General features: G+C 39.5%; 1 protein-coding gene across 3 annotated transcripts in view; it reads left to right on the forward strand.

The window, feature by feature from the left end:
* ACYP2 (acylphosphatase 2) overlaps window positions 1–22,283 on the forward strand; it is a 149,822-nt gene that overhangs the window by 51,130 nt on the left and 76,409 nt on the right. The window contains exons 4-5 of one of the 3 annotated variants that reach the window (XM_054023464.1): window positions 4,112–4,188; window positions 10,063–10,827. The exons of 1 other annotated variant lie outside the window; for it this stretch is intronic. In XM_054023464.1, the coding sequence (XP_053879439.1) occupies window positions 4,112–4,188; window positions 10,063–10,082 (97 nt within the window). In that variant the 3' untranslated portion in view covers window positions 10,083–10,827. Of the gene's footprint in view, window positions 1–4,111; window positions 4,189–10,062; window positions 10,828–22,283 lie in introns of those variants that run through there. One more of the 3 variants, XM_054023465.1, reaches the window with a different exon arrangement.

Here is a 22,283-nt window from a genome sequence, read left to right on the forward strand (position 1 = left end):
GCCCCTGGAGAAGTGGATCTCTCATGAGACTAGAAGATTTGTCTAGAAGAGTGGGAGGGGTGGGGAGCCCACCCCACCCCAAAAAATGTGTGGCTCCAAACAGCTTTTTGTTGCAGAGGACAAACTGGAATCTTTAACGTCTTGGTAGCTGTGTTGTCATAGGAAAGCCTGCTGATAAAGATGATTTGTAAGGCTTAAAGTGTAAAACAAATATAATTCAGAACAGTATATTCCACAATATTTACTTTAAAAAAATAAATAAAGCTTGATGTTTTAAAATGTAAAAATGTATTTTCTAGTGTAAAGAAGTCAGGCACAATCACAAAGTCAAGGGCATTATTATTTGCCAGAAGAATATTATGGAATTCCTTAACCTTTTATATACATAGCCTTTTGATTGATTAATACTTATGGAGAAATATAAGAAAATGATAAACATTTATTTCATGATTTCTACAGAGTTCTGTAGTTTTATAATAACTGCAAGATGTAACATATTTCATCTGCTCTTAAGAATGTTTGTTGGATTGCTGGTTGACATTACCCACTCATGAGGAGTAACATATGGTACAATGATTCTTAGTGTTTGTAGATATTTTTACCTGAGTGAAAATCATTGTTTTTAATTTGAGAGAATTTGCCTCCAAAAAGAAGCTTTTGTTTTTTTAAATTATAGTAGTGGCATCTTTTCCAGGATCACAGAGCTGGTCTTGGTTATCTATTTTGTATAGAACTTACTGTATGTTGCCCAATCATAGGATGCTTTTTAAACAAAATGACTATAAAGTGATAAAGTATGTTTCCATACCAAAGAGTTACAGTATGTTAAAAATACCTAAGTAGTCAATATTTAATTTGCTTTTAAAAAGCAAAAAAGCAACGATTGCGTAGATGTACTGGTCAAGGTAGCAGCATGAGAATCAAACTATAGTCAATCACGTATTTATTGAAATATTTGCCTTATACAACTTTATGGATTTTGATTCTTCTGGAAATATGTTTCCATAGATATAATGGAAATGTCACCCTCCCAAAATCTTTTAAAAAAACAAGCAAACAAACAAATAAAGCCGCAGTACACTCAAGTATCAGGGGGTAGCCGTGTTAGTCTGTATCTACAAAAACAACAAAGTGCCTGGTGGCACCTTAAAGACTAATAGATTTATCTGGGCATAAGCTTTTGTGGAAAGCTTATGCCCAAATAAATCTGTTAGTCTTTAAGGTGCCACCAGACACCTTGTTGACCCAGTACACTCAAAGAAATCTCGTTTCACAGCAAGGGTTTAATGAAAACAGGGACTAATATCTGCAACTCCTCTCTGCTAAAGAGCTATTTTTAATTAAAGTACTCTGAGTCTAATCCAAAGCCCACTGAAGTCACTGGAAAGACACTTGTTGTCTTCAACAGGCTTTGGATCAGGCCCTGTGGGCCTGCTCTAAACCTCCATCAGCTGATAATAGTTTCCAAGGGACTGTCTGTCAGCTAGGGATTGCTAGAGCTCTGCACATTCCTGCCATGCCCTCTATCTGTCCCTCATACAGTCCCTAACTGGGTTTGAAGGCAGAGGAAAATGTGGCAGAGGAGCCAGTTATACTGGTCCACATCCAAGTGAAACAAAGGGAGCAGAATAGGCCAAAGAATCTGAATCCTTTACCTTTTTTCACCACCGCACAATTACTACATAGTTAGCATTGTCAGGCTGGAAATCATATATATGGTTTAAAAATATATTCTTTTCTGTGCTACAAATACCACCTTAAGAATATTAAACCTGAAGGATGGTAATAATCTTATTTGCTGTTCCACGTTTATGATGTTTGTTTTCTTTTTATATTTAATTCAACTTCACCAATAGAAACATCCCAGCCAGTTTCACTTATTTTTCTTGGTTTCACTTTCTACTTTATTTTCATGCATTAGCACTGTGCAGCAGGTGAATATCGAAATCATGACATAGAAACAAAACATAGGATGTTTAATTTAGAGAGGAAGTGAATAAACAGGGATATGATAGAGGTATATAAAATTATGAATGGTGTTCTCAGGGAAAATAAATCGGGTGTTTTCAGTTTACCCTTTCTCATAATATAAGAATGTGGGAATAGTCAATCGGATTGAAAGGCAACAAATTAAGTGATAGAAGGAAACACTTTTTCACACAATATTTAATTAATCTGTGGAAATAAGGGCCACCAGGTATTTTTGAAGCCAAGAGTTTAACAGGATTCAAAACAAGGATTAGACATTTATATGGCTAATAAGAACATCACAGTTACATAAGATAGGATAAAAATGTACAATAATTACAACTATTTATGCTTTAGGTTGTAAGCAAACCACTATCTGTCTGGTGTTGGGAAGAAACATCTATGCTTGGTCTATGGTGATTTTCTCTAGTATCTAGGCCTGGCCACTGTCGGAGAGAGGATTCTGGACTAGAGGAAACTCTATTCTTAGCTGATATGGCAATTTCTGTGTTTTTAAATCTTAACAATTATTTTCATTGGAAGAAAGAGCATTTCATGTATTTAGTTGTGTACAATTTTTTTTAAATACAAAAGTTAAATTTTGTGTGAAAGTTTCTCCTTCTCTCTTCAACATATTTTTCAATTCTCTTCAGTTTGGGCTCAATCCTGCAAGTTACTGAGCTGAGCCATTGGGAGCTAAGGGTCCTTCACAGAGATGGACCCTTAATACTGAATCTTGTGACATGTTCCTAGGATTCATTCCTGATTACCATTTACCACCCAGTTAGCATTTCCCAGAGGCAAGTGCTTTCTAAATCCTGGTGCCTTAAGCTCTTAATATTAGGACACCATACTTTTTCATATATATTAACTGAAGAAAGCTTTAATTATCTAAATTCTATCCTCCATCAGAGAAATACAGTTCTTCCAGATGGAAAACTCCATTTTTATAGGGCTAATAATACTCCTTTCATATCCAACAGAAAGGACTGTTGTTTGCTGGGATTTATAAACAGCTGTAATGTGCAAGAGCAAAAGCTGGATTGCCTTAAGGAGGCACTACTGAAAGGAATGTGATGGATGACAGCACTTTTCTGAACTTGGGGTAAATTGAAAGCTGCTTGGCCTGTGAAGGTTGTCATCAAATTTACTTCCTTTCTGGAAATGAAACTCTTTATGGTGTTTTATCAACCTCCATCCATCCCCACTTCCACCCTCATCCTATTCATACTAGGAATAGAGGTTTGTTTGTTTGTTTTTATCCGGTCATTGAGGGAAGCTCCACCATCCATGCCACTCCTTAATCAGCCAGAGGGATTGCTCCTGAGTAATACTGTTAAACTTCAGAAAGAGCAAAACACATGCTCACTGTTTCCTGTTGTTTGTCCTAGACAGGCGTTCATGTGTTAAGTCTGTTTATCATAAAACCCGTTGTCTAAACTAGATATGCTCAGTTTTTTAAAGAGCTGTATGCAAATAAGGGTCCAGTGAGCCTGTGCAACAAACTGCATTACATTTGGCTGCTTTTCCAGATCTCGCTCTTATAGTATGACTTGTCATATTATCCCAGTGCCCTCAGAAAATTTCAGTAGTAATCCTCACAACATGTTGTTGTGGGAGCAAAGCTGATCAAATGCAGTAGTCCCAGTGATGAACTCTGCTAACTCAGTCATTATTATTACAGTAGTTGTTTCCAGTAGCTTTAATGAACTATTTCTCCCTCTCACCTAGGAAAAATACTGAATATTGGCATGAGTGAAATGAGGAAACTCACTGCTCAATATTAAGAGCAAAGTAGTTAGCATGCTAAGAGTGTCAGGTCATGAATCAAGGTCCTCTGAAGCAGAGGATCTAATGCACTTCTACATTAGTCTACCTCCTACCCCAGCACATTTTCCTTGTTTAAAGTGCCTTTGTGATCATTAGCAAGGTGTCACAGAGTGGAAGTCTGGATCCTGCCCTTTAAGGCTAGAAAAAAATATATTTTAAAAGAGTAATACATATTCCTACTAAATAAAAAACACAGATTTGCTTGGCTGGTTATAAAGACAGAGGCTCAAACGAACTAAGGAATATAAAAAAAGGCTCAAATTCCACTTTGTCAATAGTCTCTTGAAATATTTTCCTTTATTTTTTTTTAAAGTTCACTTGCCTTCCATATGGTTTTTCTGAAGGATATGACAGAAGAGACATGGAGGGAACAGAAGTTGAAGAACAGTTGTAAGTCTGTAGTTCTTCTAGCTTGATTAAGCTCTCTGGTGTAGCTGTTTTGGATTTGTGGAAGAACAGAGTGCAGTCCCATCATTACATAATGGTCTCTAGCAGATTAATAATTAAATTGTCTGTCTCTCCTGCCCTTTAGATCACATAATTAATAAATGCTTTAGAGGAATCAATAGAGGAAAGAGGAAGGAAATTTAAAAGGGAAAAATGATAGCACAAAATTAAAAATTATTACTAAAAACACAATATGGCTTAAATCTACATCCCTGCTCAAAGAGTGTAGGAGAGAGATGCCTTTCTGAGTAAGCTGAGTGATAAAATGGTTTATTTCAAATTCCTCTAAAGGAATTTGATTAACTGGTATAAGTGGCTCTTGTATCTATATCAAGTGAGTGACCCTATAAGGATAGCTCCTCTGGTGTACGCTGACTGCTGGTTTAAACTATTACTGACTGAAATCTAATCTTGCAAACCCTTCTTCTGTGAGTGGGGGTTTTTCAATAATTTCAGAATTCAAATGCTGTATCCAAACTTTCCTTAAATGAACTAGCAGTATTAATGGAAAATAATTAATAAGAACATGATGAATTATATTTTATGATCCAGGTTCTGCAAGCTGACCCATGCATGTGATCTCTTACCCAGGTATATAACCCCAGTGGGGCTCTCAACAGGCTCACGTGGCTGCCTGCAAAGATCAATGTCCTGGCCCACATTTGTAAACACAGAATATTTTTTACTCTATTTATTTACTGTACTTATTAGAGCACAAATATAATTTGTTTTTATTTAAAATGCTCGGTTTGATTCTTAGAGCCCCAGAAATATTTTGTATATTTATATTTTCTTTGAAACAGATTGCTAAAGAATATTTTTGTAAATATCTGATATTTAAATCCCTATTACAAACATTAATTAAAGCTTGTAACAACCCTGTGAAGTAGCTAAATATGTGTTATTCCCATTTTCTAGATGGAGAAACTGAGACACAGAGAGGTTCATTATTTGAATTGCTAATATCACACAGCAGATTTGTGGCAGAATTAGGAATAGAACAAGGAACTCTTGACTTCTAATCCTATGCTCTAATCACTAAACCACAACTCCTTCCTTAGCTACTTCATAGGGTTGTGAGGATTAGTTAGCTAATGTTGGTAAAACACTTTGAAGATTAAATTTTTTTTCTAAAAGTCCTAAATATTACTACTACTATTAAAAATATATTGATTTAAGTTACAGGATAGGACAACATGTTTATTCATCTGAAGCTTTCAGTAGTACATTTGTGTATCTGTATCAAATTAAATGATCATCTTTGCATTATTATATTAGCAGTGTATTGTGTGGGTTATTTTGAGTAATGATAAGTTTGGTGTTTTAGTACATTTGGTACAAGTAAGAAAACTGTTTAGAAAAATACTATTTTCATGTGAAAATGGGGGAAATAGACATGAGTGTGCTCTAGTTCAAATATACCAGAATGCCCCAACACTATTAGTTTCTCATAGTCCTTGTGTATGTCTTTGTATTACATTTAGTGCTTAAAGGCCCAACCAAAATCAGGGTATCATAATACTAGGCACTGTACGAACTCATAAGAGACAGCCTCTGCCTCAAAGAGATTATAATCTAAATAGACAAGACAGACAAGGGGCACGTCTTCACTACCTGCCAGATCGGCGGGTAGCAATCGATCTATTGGGGATCGACTTATCGCGTCTAGTGAAGAGGCGATAAAATCGATCCCCGATGGCTCTGCCGTCGACTCCGGAAATCCACCGTGGCAAGAGGCGGAAGCGGAGTCGACGGCAGCACGGCAGCGGTCGACTCGCCGCCCTCCTCACAGCCAGGTAAGTCGACCTAAAATACGCAACTTCAGCTATGCTATTCACGTAGCTGAAGTTGCGTATCTTAGGTCGACCCTCCCCCCCACCCCACCCCCATAGTGTAGACCTAGCCAAGGAGTGGGAGGTATAAATCTCATTTTACAGAGGGGGAACTGAAGCACAGAGAGCTGAAATTAGTTGGTCAAGGTCACAAAGCAAGCCTGTTGCATGCATGTGAACACAACCCATATCTCCGGAATCCCAGTACAGTTCCTTAACCACAGGATCATCCTTCCTCTTTGCACCTGTCCTCAATTATATTAGAAAATATAAGCATTTATCTGTATTTGAATATCTATCCCCAAGAAACTGAATGCCTTTTTAATGGTCTTACATGTACAGTAAGTAACAGATTAATGCAATTATGAACTGTATAAAGGGGGTATTTTTTATGTATACCAGCTGGCAAATTTTTCATTTTCCTTGTTATCAAACACTAACAATTCATAATAACAAATCTGATAATTTGCATAGAGAATTTCATTTGGCTGATAGTGATGTGGACAATATAGGGAGTAAATTCTGAACCACAGCAGTTTAGAATGGCACATATGAGCAATTAATCATTTCAGTGAGTACTTGTAAACAGGGTCAGCTCAGCAGGCATTCAGGAGATCTCTTATGAAATGTGATAGTGTCTCCATTATCCTTTTTAAAGGGTCTTGGTGTAGAACCCAAACAGCAGACAGGATTTATCTCTGCTGTGCTGTTGTCTGTACAGCAGATTTCTCACCTTTGGAAATCCCTATATAAGTTACCAACATTTTAAAAAACAAAACTCTGATCCTTTCCTGGCATTTTGAATGATAACTCTATCAGTTATCCTTGTGCCTGAATTTAGGGCCAGCTTTTCATCATATTTACATTAATGAAAAGTCTGTTAAAATATTCAAGTGTGTTTTCAGATGGACTTTAGCTATTGGCCCCAGTGAAGTAGACCCCAAGAGAAGGATCAGGCCCTAAATGATGAATCATACAGCTTTTGAAAAGCTGAAAGTACGTCACAGGCTTTGCCTCTTCCTTTGGGGGTGTGCTATGTAAATAAAGTTACACATTATCTATCACTTAAAATTTTTCCAGCTGTCAGAGATGAATACCATGCCTGCTGGACCCAGCTTGACATCATGAAGCAGGGCATACTCCTCCTATGGTAATCATGCTGCTATTGGTTGCCTCTCCATGCCAGTAAACCCCCATTCCATATGGGATAGAAGGTGTGGAGGCGTCAGTGATTTTAGAGTGAAGTCCTGGGTGGAAATGTCTGGTCCCAAGGGGAGCACTCCACAGAGAACATCTACTCCCTGCAGAAAGCTGTAGAAGAGGGGTAATGCTACAGCAGGGTTTAAAAACAGATCTTGCTACAATGGTTTAAATACTGTTTCCTGGCTAATATGGATACTGCATATGACCCTAATCCTGCAATGGGATCTGCGTGGGTGGATGCTTACACCAGTGTGACATCGAGTTAACTTCAGTGAGATTCAGCACAGGCATAAGGGCCCCATGCATGTGATACCTGTTGTAGGATCAGGGCATTTGTTTTTATGAACCATTGTAAAACTATATAAATTAAGGCAAATACCTTTAGTTTTTATCTGTTCATACTTGCTGTTCACACCCAGTGCCATAGGAATGATGAGATGTGTGGTGTGGGATATTGTACCTAAGACAAACTTTCCCATTCTTTATAGTCATTCTGTGTGATGGACCATCTGACCCAATTAAAAAAAATGAAACAGAATTCTCAGAACCCAGAAGACAAGAAATACCAACTCGCTGTGATTAATGTAAGCCAGTGTTTCAAAGGCTGTGAGCAGCAGAGTATTATTTGTTTGCAGCAGCAGTTTCCCCTGGTAGGCAGCCAGTTGGTGGTTGTTACTGGCCCCAGGAATAGGTTCAAAGGACAGAGTCAGGAAGGACAGAGAATTAATAGTGCTTTCAATAATGCACTGATGTCAATAAAATAGTTTAGCCATATCGGATAGGAAACAAGTGTTAATTTTAAACAGCTGCCTTTAGGTGGTAATAAGTTCTCTCATCTGCAGCTCCTAAAATGCAATCCAGAATAGTCATGTTCAGCAGGTCACAAGATTAGTTTAGGCAAATCTTCAAGTGAAACTTCGGAACAGTGAAATAAACACGAATAGAGGTGACAGAGCCTAGCCTGAGGGTGGAACACACAGTCCTTTCCAAGTTCAGGTTAATGCTGGTCATTTAAAGCATAGTGATCGGTACTCTCTCAAACACTCCCTTTCTCTCAAAGCGAATCAACATTAACACATCAGTGGCTTTTGGAACCACTCTCAAGGTCACATCTAAATGCAAGACTCCAAAATGGCAGGGCTATCTACCATCTATTCCCATCAGGGGAGGCACTGTGTACCATGGTTCAAGTTTATGGAATAATGTTTCCATTTTAACCCCCTTAGCTGTAGGATCAATAACAACGTGTTGCTCTTGCCACATATTTAAAGAGAGCCAAGAGATATGCCTGGCAAGGTAATTTGGGACTCTTACCTGGCTTTAAAATGCATACATTTAATACTCCTGAGGGTGTTCTGTGCCAAAAAATTAAGAATTCTGTATACTGTATTTTAAAATTCTGCAAAATTTTGCAAATTTTATTTGTCAAATAAATGTGGAGGCTCCAGCGTGGCATTGGGGAGCACAGGCCACTGGCTGCACAGGGGTGGGAGATCACTGTGCAACTCCCTCCCCCACCCCAGGACATAAATTCAGTGGTGAGGCTGCACCCAACACTAACACAGTGCAAGGAGTGGGCCTGCCCCAGAAACTCTGCCTCTCTATGCCAGCTGCACCAGATGTGGGCAGGCAGGCTCAGCAAGGCAGGATCCAAGTGTGAAGCACCTTAGTGTGGGGGGATCCAGGTGTGGGTTGAGAGGGTTCTGCGTAGGGCAATCTGGGTGTGGGTGGCTCAGTGGGGGATTTGGGTGCGGAGGCGGAATCTGCATGCACAGGGGCTTGTTGGGGGGGTTCTGGGTGCAATGGTAATGGGACTCTGCAGTGGGGTCCAGGTGGAGGTGGTTGGGGTGCAGCGGGGGGAGGTGTCTCAGTGTGGGGGGATAGAGCTCAGCAGGGGGGTCTGGGTGTGGGGAGCTCAGTGAGGGGTTCAGATGCTGGGGGAGTGGGGCTCAGTGGGGTGAGGATCCAGGTGCAGCTGATAGGGGCTTGGTAGGGTGGGGTGCGGATGGCTTGTTGGGGTGGTCCAGATGCAGAGGCAGTGGGGCTTGTCGGGGGGTTCTGCGTGCAGGGGGGTGAGGCTTGGCGAGAGGGTCTAGGTATGAGGGGGTCGATGCACGGGAGTTGGGCGGATGGGGGAGCATCTACCTGTACAGTAATCCCTCCCCCTGCAGCTGAGGAGCGGTGGGTGCAGGAAGTGTTGGGGAGGGCAGTTTGCAGAGCTTCCTACAGCCGGGGGAGAAATCTGGGGGTGGGTCTGACACTATCCCGGATGCCATGCAGGGGAAGAGGAAGTACCATCCTCCCAAGCCCAAACGCGACTAGCAGCTGAGTCCAGCGCAGGGAAGGAGGCACCAGTGGGGTCTTTCCCAGTCCTGCCCTCTGCCCACAGTGACTTACCTCTCTGCTGGCTGCCATGGGCATCCGAAACATACTGCTGGGAAGGGTCATATGACCACTCGTGTGGCTTCCCTTTTCTTCCGCATCAGAAAATCATTTTTCTGCAGGGAACATAAATTCTGCGCATGCGCAGTGGCACAGAATTCCCCGAGAAGTAATTGCAAACAAAGATTTGAGTCCACAGTTTGAACAGTATTAAATGAACGTTCATCATGTTTATATTATATATAATTTGACTGGTACTTGATGGTGATGTTGCACAAAAAGGAAGAGATTGTTGCCCAGATTCTCTGGACCAGTCAAGCTGGGCTCAGCACAGGTGCAAGTTGGGTGTGTGAGACAAAAATGCCAGTTTTGCAGCTCCCTGATTCAGTCTTCTCCTCAGTGCTAGGTAGAGCAGCCTGAAGACTGCTGTATCTCACGCCAGCTGCCAAAGCACCCTGAGGCCATTACAACAGACAAGGATTACCAAAGCATAAGGATGCCCCAGCCTTGCCCTCGGCACCTGAAGCAAAGTAATGTTGTCAATATCAGCAATTCATCATCACCCAAAAGATTCTTCTATGCAGAGGAAATCCTCCCATGGCAAATGAGGCCAGGATTATGGCTGCTTTGTGCCACCAGAATGGGACCAGGTGATCAGAGGCCACTAGGAAATCAGGCTGTATGAATTCAAACTATTTAGGCATGTACTGTATCTTTTAAAATAATTATAGCAAGTTAATAGTTTTCCAATCAGCATAATCTCAGTAAAAGTATTTATTTTTGTAAAAAGAGACAGATAGGGACATAAAAAAAGCAATTTGTATCGGTTCCTGTTTTGTATCCTCCACAATATTGTAGAATAAGGTGTGTGCGAGTATTCTGAATGCCTGCCAGTGTGTGTGGGATACACGTAAGAGCAGAATCTAACCTTTCATTTTTTAAAAAAAGCAAGTTTCCAGCCTTTATGGTTGCAAAAATCACCATCCAAATATGAACCAAGCAAGGCAGTGCTGTCTTCATAAGTCTGCAGAGAGCATGAAACAGTAACTCTGAGAGGCATGTACTCCTCTACCTCCATGTAATCTAATTCGGATGTTTACTCTAAAGTGTGCTGGTGACATTTTAAATATCAGGACTATTTTAAAGTGCCTTGGGCTTCAGTGAGTTAAAGCTGCTAAAGAAATATCAAATACGATTAATAGTAATAAATGCAGCAAAATTATAACTACACTAAATGTCTGCATAATAAGAAGCAAAATACAAACATTTGTAATTTGATTAGTAAACTGTTCCATTTATTACTTATTATTTTGCAGAAAGACTGGTCTCTGGCCAGAAGAGCTAACACTATAGATATGAGTTGATGAGTGAGGGTAATAACAATAGAGAGGGGAGAAGAATGTCATGGGTACCAATAGGCATGTGCATATCTTTGTGTACACTCACACTCTCTCTCTCTCTCTATATATATATATATATGTATGTATAATTTATATAATAATTATTGACTCATTTGGGGCCATTGCAGAAGTTGTGAATGCAAAGGAAGGACTTGGATGAAGAGAGGGTAGTAGCTTGATAGACCATCATTGGGAGTGTGTTCTAGGAGTTAGGAGGCAGTCTGGAAAAAAGCACAGAGATGGTCTTAGGAGACAAATGACCTCAATTATTCCATTTCCCCTCTTATTCTCAAGAGTGGGGGGAAACCCCCTGCACCATTGGCTCAGGACTCGCTGAACAGCACAGACTCTGACACTGGGGTAGAGGTGCGGGTACCCCTCCCCTGTGGGGGACAGTGCCCCATGTCCTCTCCCCCCCCCCCCCCCCCCGTGGTGCAGTCCTCATTTTCTTCGCCCGAAGAGGTGGTAGTGGTACCCTCACATGCCAGCCCACCTGATGACTTTAAGGAACACCAAGCCCTGCTTAGAACGGTGGCATCTAACTTGAGCTTGGAGGTGGAAGAACTGGCGGAACAGTTGGACAACCAGTTCGATTTCCTAACTGCGGCAACCCCATCACATGTGGTGCTGCCTGTTCCTGAGCAGGTATTAAAAATAGCCAAAGCCCTGTGGCAAACTCCTTCTTCTATTCCTCCCGCCTCCAAACGGCCAGAGTCACTAGTCATGTCGGTGGCCGATGAGAGGGACAGGCAAGGGCAAGTAAGTTCCACACCAAAGAACAAAAATGCTAGGAAGCTGGATCTTTTTGGACGTAAAGTTTATTTGACAGCCAGCTTCAGTTTTGAGTATTGAAAAAAATAGCCTTGTTGGGGAGATACAATTTTAATTTGTGGCACTTCCTTAAAAAGTTTAAAGACTCCTTGCCTCCGGACATGGGCCAGGAGTTTGCTACCATCCTGGAGGAGGGCACCACTGTAGCAAGAGGCTCTCTTCAGATGGCCTGGGACGCAGCCAATTTTGTGGCTAGGGTCGTCACCTTGGCCGTAGTAATGAGACGCAGTTCCTGGCAGTCCTTGGGTCTGTTCCAGGAAATGCAGTCCTCCATCCAGGACCTTCTGTTCGAGGATAATAGGCTCTTTTTTGAACAGACGGATGCGAGGCTGCATGGAATCAAGGATTCTCGAGCCACACTCTGCTTGCAGAGCCTTCATATGCCGCAGACAGCAGGGAAACAGTTCTGGCCGCCCTGGGCTCCTAGTTCTTGGCCTTCTCGGAAAGGCTCCTTTAGGAGAAAAGAAAGAGACAGAGCAGTATTGCAAGTCCCATGTCTGTGAACTATGAGCCCACCTCCAGGGATGCTACTTGTGAGTCACCTAGAATGGAATCAACATGAGCAAACACGCGAAGAAGAAAAAATGGTTACCTACCTTTTCATAACTGTTGTTCTTCGAGATATGTTGCTCATGTTCATTCCATTACCCACCTTCCTACCCCTCTGTTGGAGTTGCTGGCAAGAAGGAACTGAGAGGGTGTAGGGCCGGTGGTATCTAATATACCGGCGCATGAGCGTGGCACTCCAAAGGGTGCCACACCCAGCCCTATGGATACCCACTAAGGCAAAAAACTTTGCATGTAGACACACACATACCTAGAATGGAATGGGTATGAGCAACACATCTCAGAGAACAGTTACGAAAAAGTAGGTAACCATTTTTTATGAAGCTTTATAGCTGGGGAATAGCTAGAAAGTAAATAGAAAGATGTACCAGGGTGTGGTCTGCTCCTGCCTTCTAGCACCACAGAAACTGCCCTAGATTGCATTGGCTATGTATCCACTGTGCCATTTATTTGAATTTTGTCCACTAACAGCCTTACAGTCCCATGCAATAGAACTATTTACAACATCCTCTGTACTTCTGGCCCTCTCCTAAGGGCCTCAGAGGACCAGATATTTTCCTTCCCTGTAGGCTCTGAGAGACTGGGTTCAGCCAACCCTATTCCTCTATCCTGTGGCACTTGCTTCCTGAGCTGCTTTATCAGCCTTGAGCTGATGGGCTAATTGGCTCATCCAGCCCAACATCCTGGTTAGCTAATTACCTGTAATTACCTCAGACAGCTTTCTGTGGGGGAACTAAAGAGTGTCAGAGTGATCAGAGTGCATGCTTACCTGTTTACTCCCTGCACTCTGCAACAAAAGGGAATTTACTTTTAGGTGAGTAATTATAAGGACGTAAATGATTAAAAAATTTGCTGGTGTCATGAGGATCCTCAATGGCCACTCTTCAGACATTTTTGTACCATTTAAATCAATGGCAGCTTTGCCTGAGTAAGGGTTCAATGATCAGGCCCTTTTTGACAGTGTTACCAACTCTCACAATTTTTTCATGACTCTTGTAATATCTCACGTTTTTCTTAAAGCCCCAGTTCTTGGAATGATGTTATACTCGGCTTTCATTTAGTTTCTAGCCCTTCTGATTGCAAAGAAAAGCTGAAAACATGAACACCAAAGCCTCAGATGGCAAATAAAAAAAAATCCCAACCTTATTTTGTTTAAATCTCCTGGGATTTTTTTTTTTAGCCAATCTCATGATTTTTTGGCACCAGACTCATGATTTGAACTCTTGGAATAGGCAGTACTGTTTACTGAAAGGGGAACATTTATATTTACTGTGAATGGGTTCCAGCAACTTAGAATGTTTTCTTATTCTGTGCCATTTCTGTCCAGATCCATAGCAAGGTGATCAGAACTCTATTGTTCCTAACATCTTTTGACACCTTTTTAGGGCTAGTAAATAAAAGGGTTAACAGAGTGAGTAAAGGAGATAATACTTGTTCAGTATTAAGTCATCTAAAATTATGTTTAGGGAATAACAATCCTGACTCGCGTTTTTTTGTTTTTATTTTAAATCAGACCCCCCTGAAATTCTTGAGATAATGTTTAGATTTACGAAGGTGTTTTTTTTAAAGTAGTTTTAACTGAATTTTGAATTGTTCTTCTGGGATGTAATGAGGTCAGTTCAGCAAGTGCTGCCAAACCTGAAGCCGCAGGGAGGAGGCAGAATGAACTGATAGTGTAATGTTTACTGCTCATACACCTGTATAGTATAGTTTGGAATATACACTGATTCATGATTTGAACACTAGGTAGAATCTTAAGTCCTCAGAGGGAGAAATGAATGCAGACTTCTAGACACATTTTTGCCTCATCTACCCAGTGGGATTTATCTGCAACCCTTACACATGTACACAGCACCTGGCATGGTTCTGAAGTATTGTAGGTAGGAGGAGAAGATTGCACAAAAAATCATGGAGGTAGGGAGAGGGCTCAAAGGAATGGCTTTGCAATGGACTTCAGATCACCTTAATTTCCTGGTTACTGTTTACCTGAGGAAGTGCTTATGGGTAAAATTGTTCCTTTATTAATAAAATTCAGCTGAATATATTTAAAATAAAAATATTTTAAAAGAGTTAAATGATATCCCTTAAATTAGGTGAGGTTATGATTATTGAAATTATCATGTGATCATCTGATTGATCAGTTAATTATGGTTAGGTTTTTTTTTTCTCATGTAGGCTCAGCCAGATATAGAAACTAAAGTCAGGACTTAAAAAGCAGATAACCTTTATTCTTTTTAATTCTAATAAATGGGGAAAATATTATCTTCCTTCCTTCCACATTAACATTATTTTGCACTGCAGAAATCTTTGGCATCAAAATTGCATCCTGCAGCACCTTTCTCCCAGGCTGTCATTATGGCATTCAGGATTTTTTTCAGCCTATAGTTGTTACATACAAAATCTCCTTTTTACTTTCAACACTTCAACACTTTCTGGACCTTTCTTTAGAATGCCAGTCATAAATGGGTATCTGTGTATATACAGCATACTGATGTTAGTGGAGACCTGTGAGGATGGGAGCTACTGTACATGGAGAATCAGTCAGAGCCAGACTGATCTGGTTTGAAAAATTAACTTTATAAGTAGGGCTGTTGATTAATCGCAGTTAACTCACACAATTAACTCAACAAAATTAATCACAGTTAAAAAAATTAATCGTGATTAATCGCAGTTTTAATCACACTATTAAACAATAGAATACCAATTGAAATTTATTAAATATTTTGGATGTTTTTCTACATTTTCAAATATATTGATTTAAATTACAATATAGAATACAAAATATACAGTACTCACTATATTATTTTTATTACAAATATTAGCATTGGAAAAATAAAAGATAAGTGAATTGAAAAATACTAATACAAGTACTGTAGTGCAATCTCTTTATCATGAAAGTTGAACTTACAAATGTAGAATTAAGTACCAAAAATAACTGCATTCAAAAATAAAACAATGTACAACTTTAGAGCCTACATATCCACTGAGTCCTATTGTTCAGCCAATCGCTCTGACCAACAAGTTTGTTTACTTTTACAGGAGATAATGCTGCCCGCTTCTTATTTACAATGTCACTTGAAAGTGAAAACAGATGTTCGCATGGCACTTTTGTAGCTGGCATTTCAAGGTAATTACATGCCAGATATGCTAACTATTCATATGTCCCTTCATGCTGTGGCCACCATTCCAGAGGATATGCTTCCATGCTGACAATGCTCGTTTAAAAAAAAAAGGCGTTAATTAAATTTATGACTGAACACCCTGGGGGAAACTTGTATATCTCCTGTTCTGTGTTTTACCCGCCTTCTGACATATATTTCATGTTATAGCAGTCTTGGATGATGACTCAGCATGTTATTCATTTTAAGAATACTTTCATTGCAGATTTGACAAAACGCAAAGAAGGTACCAATGTGAGTTTTCTAAAAATAGCTACAGCATTTGACCCAAGATTTAAGAATCTGAAGTGCCTTCCAAAATCTGAGAGGGATGAGGTGTGGAGCATGCTTTCAGAAGTCTTAAAAGAGCAATACTCTGATGTGGAAACTATAGAACCCGAACCACCAAAAAAGAAAATCCAACCTTCTGCTGGTGGCATCTGACTCAGATGATGAAAATGAACATGCATTGGTTTGCACTGCTTTGGATTGTTATCAACAAAACCCATCATCATCATGGATGCATGTCCTCTGGAATGGTGGTTGAAGCATGAAAGGACATGTGAATCTTTAGCGCATCTGGCACGTAAATATCTTGAAACGCCAGCTACAACAGTGCCGTGCAAACGCCTGTTCTCACTTTCAGGACATATAAACAAGACACGGGGGCAGCATTATCTCCTGCAAATGTAAACAAACTTGTTTGTCTGAGTGATTGGCTGAACAAGAAGTAGGACTGAGTGGACTTGTAGGCTGTAAAGTTTTACATTGTTTTATTTTTGAGTGCAGTTATTTTTCGTACATAACTCTACATTTGTAAGTTCAACTTTCATGATAAAGAGATTGCTCTACAGTACTTTTATTAAGTGAATTGAAAAATATTATTTCTTTTATTTTTACAGTGCAAATATTTAAAATAAAATATAAATATGAAGTGAGCACTATACACTTTGTATGTGTTGTAATTGAAATAAATATATTTGAAAATGTGGAAAACATCCAAAAATATTTATATAAGTAATATTCTATTATTGTTTAATTACGCGATTAATTGCGCGATCAATTTTTTTAATTGTGGAATCAATTTTTTTAATCACATGACAGCCCTATTTATAAGACATTACTTTTGCAGCTGTTCAGGTAACTTGTCAATTCTATGTAGCTTTCTGAATGTGCAAGGCCTCTTAGCTGGAGTCAGTTCTTATTCTATACATATAGGGAAATTTGGTCCCAAGATCTGGCAAATACACAAGAGAACTGTGGTTAGATGTTGATAGATGTTTGGCTCTGTGTGTGTGTGTATGTATGTGTGTGTTCCCTCTGTGTGCCGCCCCAGCCCTGCGCAGACAGCTGGCAGGGCAGACCTCGAGTGAACCACCCAATGACCACAAGATCCGTTAAGGGACGAAGGCACCCAGCCAGGTTTATTGTCGACAAAACATGGTACTAGTATCCTGAAGACTCTACCAGACCACTAATACATGTATGCCCATAACAGTGGACCAGCTCAATGAATGGCAGGACTTTCCATTCCTCCTTAAGGCCAGACAAAGATTTGCCCTCTGAGATGCATCTTTATTCTCGGATACAAACAAGTTAGGACTGCCCCTTTGACATAGTTACTGCCTTCTGTTACTATTTATCACCCATCATTTTGTACATGTTGGTTCAATCAAAACATCTGTATTACGTACTGTCATCCTGACCTTATCTTTTACGAGGAGTCAGTGTGTTCCTGTTATCCTTAGGGAATGTTTTTGTACCATCCTTGATATCGGGATGTTCTGGTACCACTTGATATCGGGATGTGTTTGCGTGAGTACTCTGACAAGCACGTCTTAGGAATATGCATTTCTGCAGTATCAGCCCTGTTCTTGCCAGATTCTGTGAGTAGCTCAGGCCTCATACCAGGCCCCTTATACAAGGGCTTATGTCTCAGGCTCTCTTCCTACTACAAGAAGCAAGATTAATGTTGGGGTTGTATACGTGTGTAATTTTCACCATTTCTCTTGTTTCCAAAGTAGTTATCCTGGATGGAGAGCAAGGGTTTGTTATCTGATTTGTGTTAACTTTCATTTATCCAATTAGTTTCATATTGCGGTAGTGTTAGTAGAGGAAAAGGTTTACAAAAGTCATGTTTTTTTCTCAGTTTGTGCTCCCTTGCATGGATCCCAGTTTCCTAGGGGAACAAAATTGGGTATATCTGGAGTTGGCAACATTTTTGCTGTTGAGTAATCTCTTTTTAAATTCTTCTTTAAAACGTTGTAGGATTTAAATTAAATAGCCGAGAAACTATTTTCTGGTTGACTTGCAGTGTGTAAATATAGTTAATGTCAGAAAAGTTTTACATCTTTTAGCATGTGGGCTCAGTTTTCTGCTCTGTACCCTTTGAAAAATGGCACTGAAAGTATCTGTTTGTTTGATTTACTAAATGCACTTATGATTTTTAGGTCAAATACTGTAGTCATTACACACTTTTTACTCATCAGCCAAAACTCACATACCATAGAGTCGTCAACAGTTTTCCTGAGTAAAAACACAAGGATTTGGTTGCATATACAAAATTAGAAACACATTAATTAAGCTGTTGGTTTAATGGTTGATAAATTGAGTCAACGTCAAGCAAAGAAATCAAAATAATTTCCCCTAAAAATAAGAAATCTAACCCCCCTACACATCACTCATTCAGGCAAAAGCATAATTAAATATATAGGGTATCAGGGAATAATGAAAGAACTAAAAATTTTGGTTTCTTGCAGACCAGCAGGAGGAACAAGTTCCAGAGTCTAGGGATAATAATTTAAAGTGTCAGGGGTAGTGTGTGTGTGTGTGTGTGTGTGTGTGTGTGTGTGTGTGTGTGTGAGCATGCAACAGTACAACCAGCTGACTGAAAATCTAAAAGAAAAAGAGAAATGATCCATTAATATATTTGTTTAAACAGCCAATTTGCTCTTAGAGGTTTTAAAAAAAAAAAAAACCTCCTTAACTGAGTTGGCTGAACTGGTTTCCTGATGGTTAGTCCTCAGTCTAACTCTTAAGGGTTAACTTGCCCTCACAAAGTTAACAGCAAAACACGTAATTGGGAGTTTTGCTGTTAACTTTGAGGGCAAGATTAGACATCTGATTTGAATTTAAAAATAACATACCATTTTCTGACAATTGTACTGTCATGTTAGATCCTTTACTTTTCATGTTTCAAAGATGTAAAGCCTGTAGTCAAATGTAAGGCTTACATCTTTTCTATTTAATCTGTTTAGATACGTTCCCCCCACCCAGTCACCCTATAATCTGAGCTCCAGCTATTACCTGTTAAATTGGCATAAATTTCATGGTGACATGTATTACTTGGTATGTCAATAAAAAAAGTATACATACATAAAACTATCCCATGCCTATGTCAGGTGTTACAGAATAATTACTTATGGCATGATTCCATTGCCTTTATATTGATCTGATATTTCTATTTCAAACACATTCCAGAAATTGTATATAATTCATATATTTCTCCCCAAAACACCCCAACCATAAAATATTTTATATTATTTGTATTTGTTTGATTTGTTTTAAAGAAGAGCTTGTCTTTATACTAGTTATTTGTACAAAAGGTAAAACAACAATGAAAGTAAAAAATATTGGGCTCAGATTAGAAGGCCAAATGGTTATGTCTTTACTTGTGTTGAATAGTACTTTTTTTTAAACTCAGTGAGTAGAATAAGGGGCTACTCAGTAAGAGTAAGTGTATTGGAATCTGGCCCCTCGTGAATGAGGGTATAGTGAATAATAATGCACATGGTATATTTGACTTAACAGGACTGTACTGTATCACCTACCCATTTTAAATTAATCTGAATGCATTTATATATGCTGGTAAGACATGCGATAAATAATACATCATATAGGGTTTTCCTTTTAGATGTAAACTAATATTTGCAACTAAAGGTCTGCCAGATAGAAAGCAAACTTTGTAGTAAAAATTAAATCTATTTAAATCCAATTAAATATTTCTCACAGGGGTCCTGGTTTCCATGTCAGCCCACCCACTGGGCTCCTGTTTCAACTACTATATGCAGTGTTGTAGCCATGTTGATCCCAGCATATCAGAGAGACAAGGTGGGGGAGGTAATATATTTTATTAGGCCAGCTTCGGTTAGTGAGAGGGACAAACTTTCAAGCTACATTGAGCTTCGAAGAAGAAGACGACCCATAAAAGATATTACCTCACCCATGTTGTCTCACATTACTACTCGTCAACTTCTCATTTCAGTGTGGACTTTCTGTGGGTGGCATAAGAAATAAATAGCCTTTTAAAACTTCACAACCAATTCCTGTAAACCTTACCCAAGCAAAACTGTGAGTGAAATCAGACTATTTCTAGTGTGGGTCCTTAGAATATTAATTTAAAGGTTTTTGCTGGTCATTACTAAAAATAAAAATAAAGCTTAAATCCAAGTCCATAGTTTGTAATTTGCTTGACTATTTTCATTCTTTTCAACTAGTTGTGAAACAAGATCCTTAGCATCTTTGTAGAGGGGAAAATACCAAAAAACCTGATCACAGTAACATTTAATTTTAAAAAAAGGAACTACACAAGAATGAGGACGTTAGTTAGCTGGAAATTAAAAAGAGCAGTCACAAGGGTAAAATGTCTACAAGTAGCATGGAGATTTCTTAAAAACAGCATAATATAGGCTCTATACCCCAAATCCAAAAAAACAAAGAGGACCAAAAGAATGCCACCATGGCTAAACAGCAGAGCGATGGAGGCTGTTAGAGGCAAAAAGGCAGCCTTTAACATTTGGAAGTCAAATCCTAAAACTTCCACCCAACATAGACTCATAGACTCATAGACATTAAGGTCAGAAGGGACCATTATGATCATCTGGTCTGACCCCCTGCATGCTGCAGGCCGCAAGACCCTTCCCTGGACTCTACCGTTGAAGTCCCCAATCCTGTGTTTTAGTGACTTCAATCGGCTGAGACCCTCCTGCTAGTGATCCCTGCCCCATGCTGCGGAGGAAGGCGAAAAACCTCCAGAGGCTCAGCCAATCTACCCTGGAGGAAAATTCCTTCCCGACCCCAAATATGGCGATCAGTAATACCCCGAGCATATAGGCAAGAGTCTCTAGCCTGACCCTTGTTGGCCATTATGCTGTTCATGTACCATTGCTTGGTTTTCCTTGGCTACTATGTTTTATCATTAAACCATTCCCTCCATAAACTTATCCAACTTAATCTTAAAACCAGACAGAAGAAGCAGCAGAAGTTCAAAAGGCTAGAAAAGTGATAGAAAATAGGAAATAAAATATTATAATTCCATTATATTAATCTATTCTGTGGCCAGTTCTGGTCACCCCATCTGAAAAAGGATATAGTAGAACTAGAAAAGTTCAGAGAAGGGCAACTAATATGGAATGGCTGCCATGGGTATGGAATGGCTGCCATAAGAGGAGAGACTATAAAGATTAGGGCAGTTCAACTCAGAAGAGAGATGACTACGGGGGGATATGATCGAGGGCTATAAAATTATAAACGATATGGAAAAAGCAAATAGAGAAGAACCAGGTGTCACCCGATGAAATAATAGGCAGCAGGTTTAATACAAACCAGAGGAAGTCCTTTGTCACACAATGCACATCTAACCTGTGGAATACATTTCCAGTGGATGTTGTGATGGCCAAAAGTATAATTGGGTTGAAAAAAGAACTGAATAAATTCATGGAGGATAGGTCCATCAATGACCATTAGCCAAGATGGTCAGGGATGCAACCCCGTGCTCGAAGCTCAGAGTGGAAGACAGCAGTGTATCCCTCCATAATTGCTTTGTTCCCTACACTTTGCCTGAAGCTCTGGTAAGAGCCACTGTTGGAGACAGGATACTGGGTAGGATGGACCATGGTCTGACCCAACATGGCAGGTCTTTTTATGTTAAGTTTTTTTGGAATCAGAAAATATTTTTTCATGCATAAAAATAATTTCCATCACTTTCAATAGGCATTCAAGTCATCTCCGAATTATTTATTAGGATGGTTTTTTTTTAAATTGTGGCTACAAAGTAGACATTTTATTAACTGTGTCCCCATTACTGGTTTTGTGGATTGTGTGTGGGTTTTTTAGGCATATACTATCAGCCTTTAATTTGGCAAAAAGCAACTGCTTTCTGATTTTCCCAACGAATCTCAGCCATAGTGCATTTAAACATTCTAATTGTGTTTAGGTAGTGTTCAGTCACACTGCAGAAAATATCAGCCAAACAGGGCTCTCAGACATGAGTGAGGACTCAAATAAAGGGGTAGTCAGCTGTCCCTTCAGAAATTCAGGATACTCAATCCAAACTGGCTTTAGGAGAAAATGCAAAGGCTACTGGGCCAAATCTTAGTATTAAAACTGTTAAAAAGACATCACATGAATCATAAGCAGGTTGAGAGTTGTACTACGACTGTACTTCAGTCAGTTAGCCTTTAAAAGAAATTCTAAGACTTTGGGAATTATTTCCTGTGAAAATTACTCACATCTAATTGAATCTCCTCTCAGTGTGCTTGAGTTAACTTCCAAATAGACAGAAATTCTTTAGAATATCATTATTCCTCAACTTGCAGTTTAAAAAGCCCCAGACTACATATAAAGTGCTAAATGGGAGTAGCAAGTGTTCAGCACCTTTCAAGATT

This window comes from Malaclemys terrapin, chromosome 3 (assembly GCF_027887155.1).
Source record: "Malaclemys terrapin pileata isolate rMalTer1 chromosome 3, rMalTer1.hap1, whole genome shotgun sequence".
NCBI classification, from domain to species: Eukaryota; Metazoa; Chordata; order Testudines; family Emydidae; genus Malaclemys; species Malaclemys terrapin.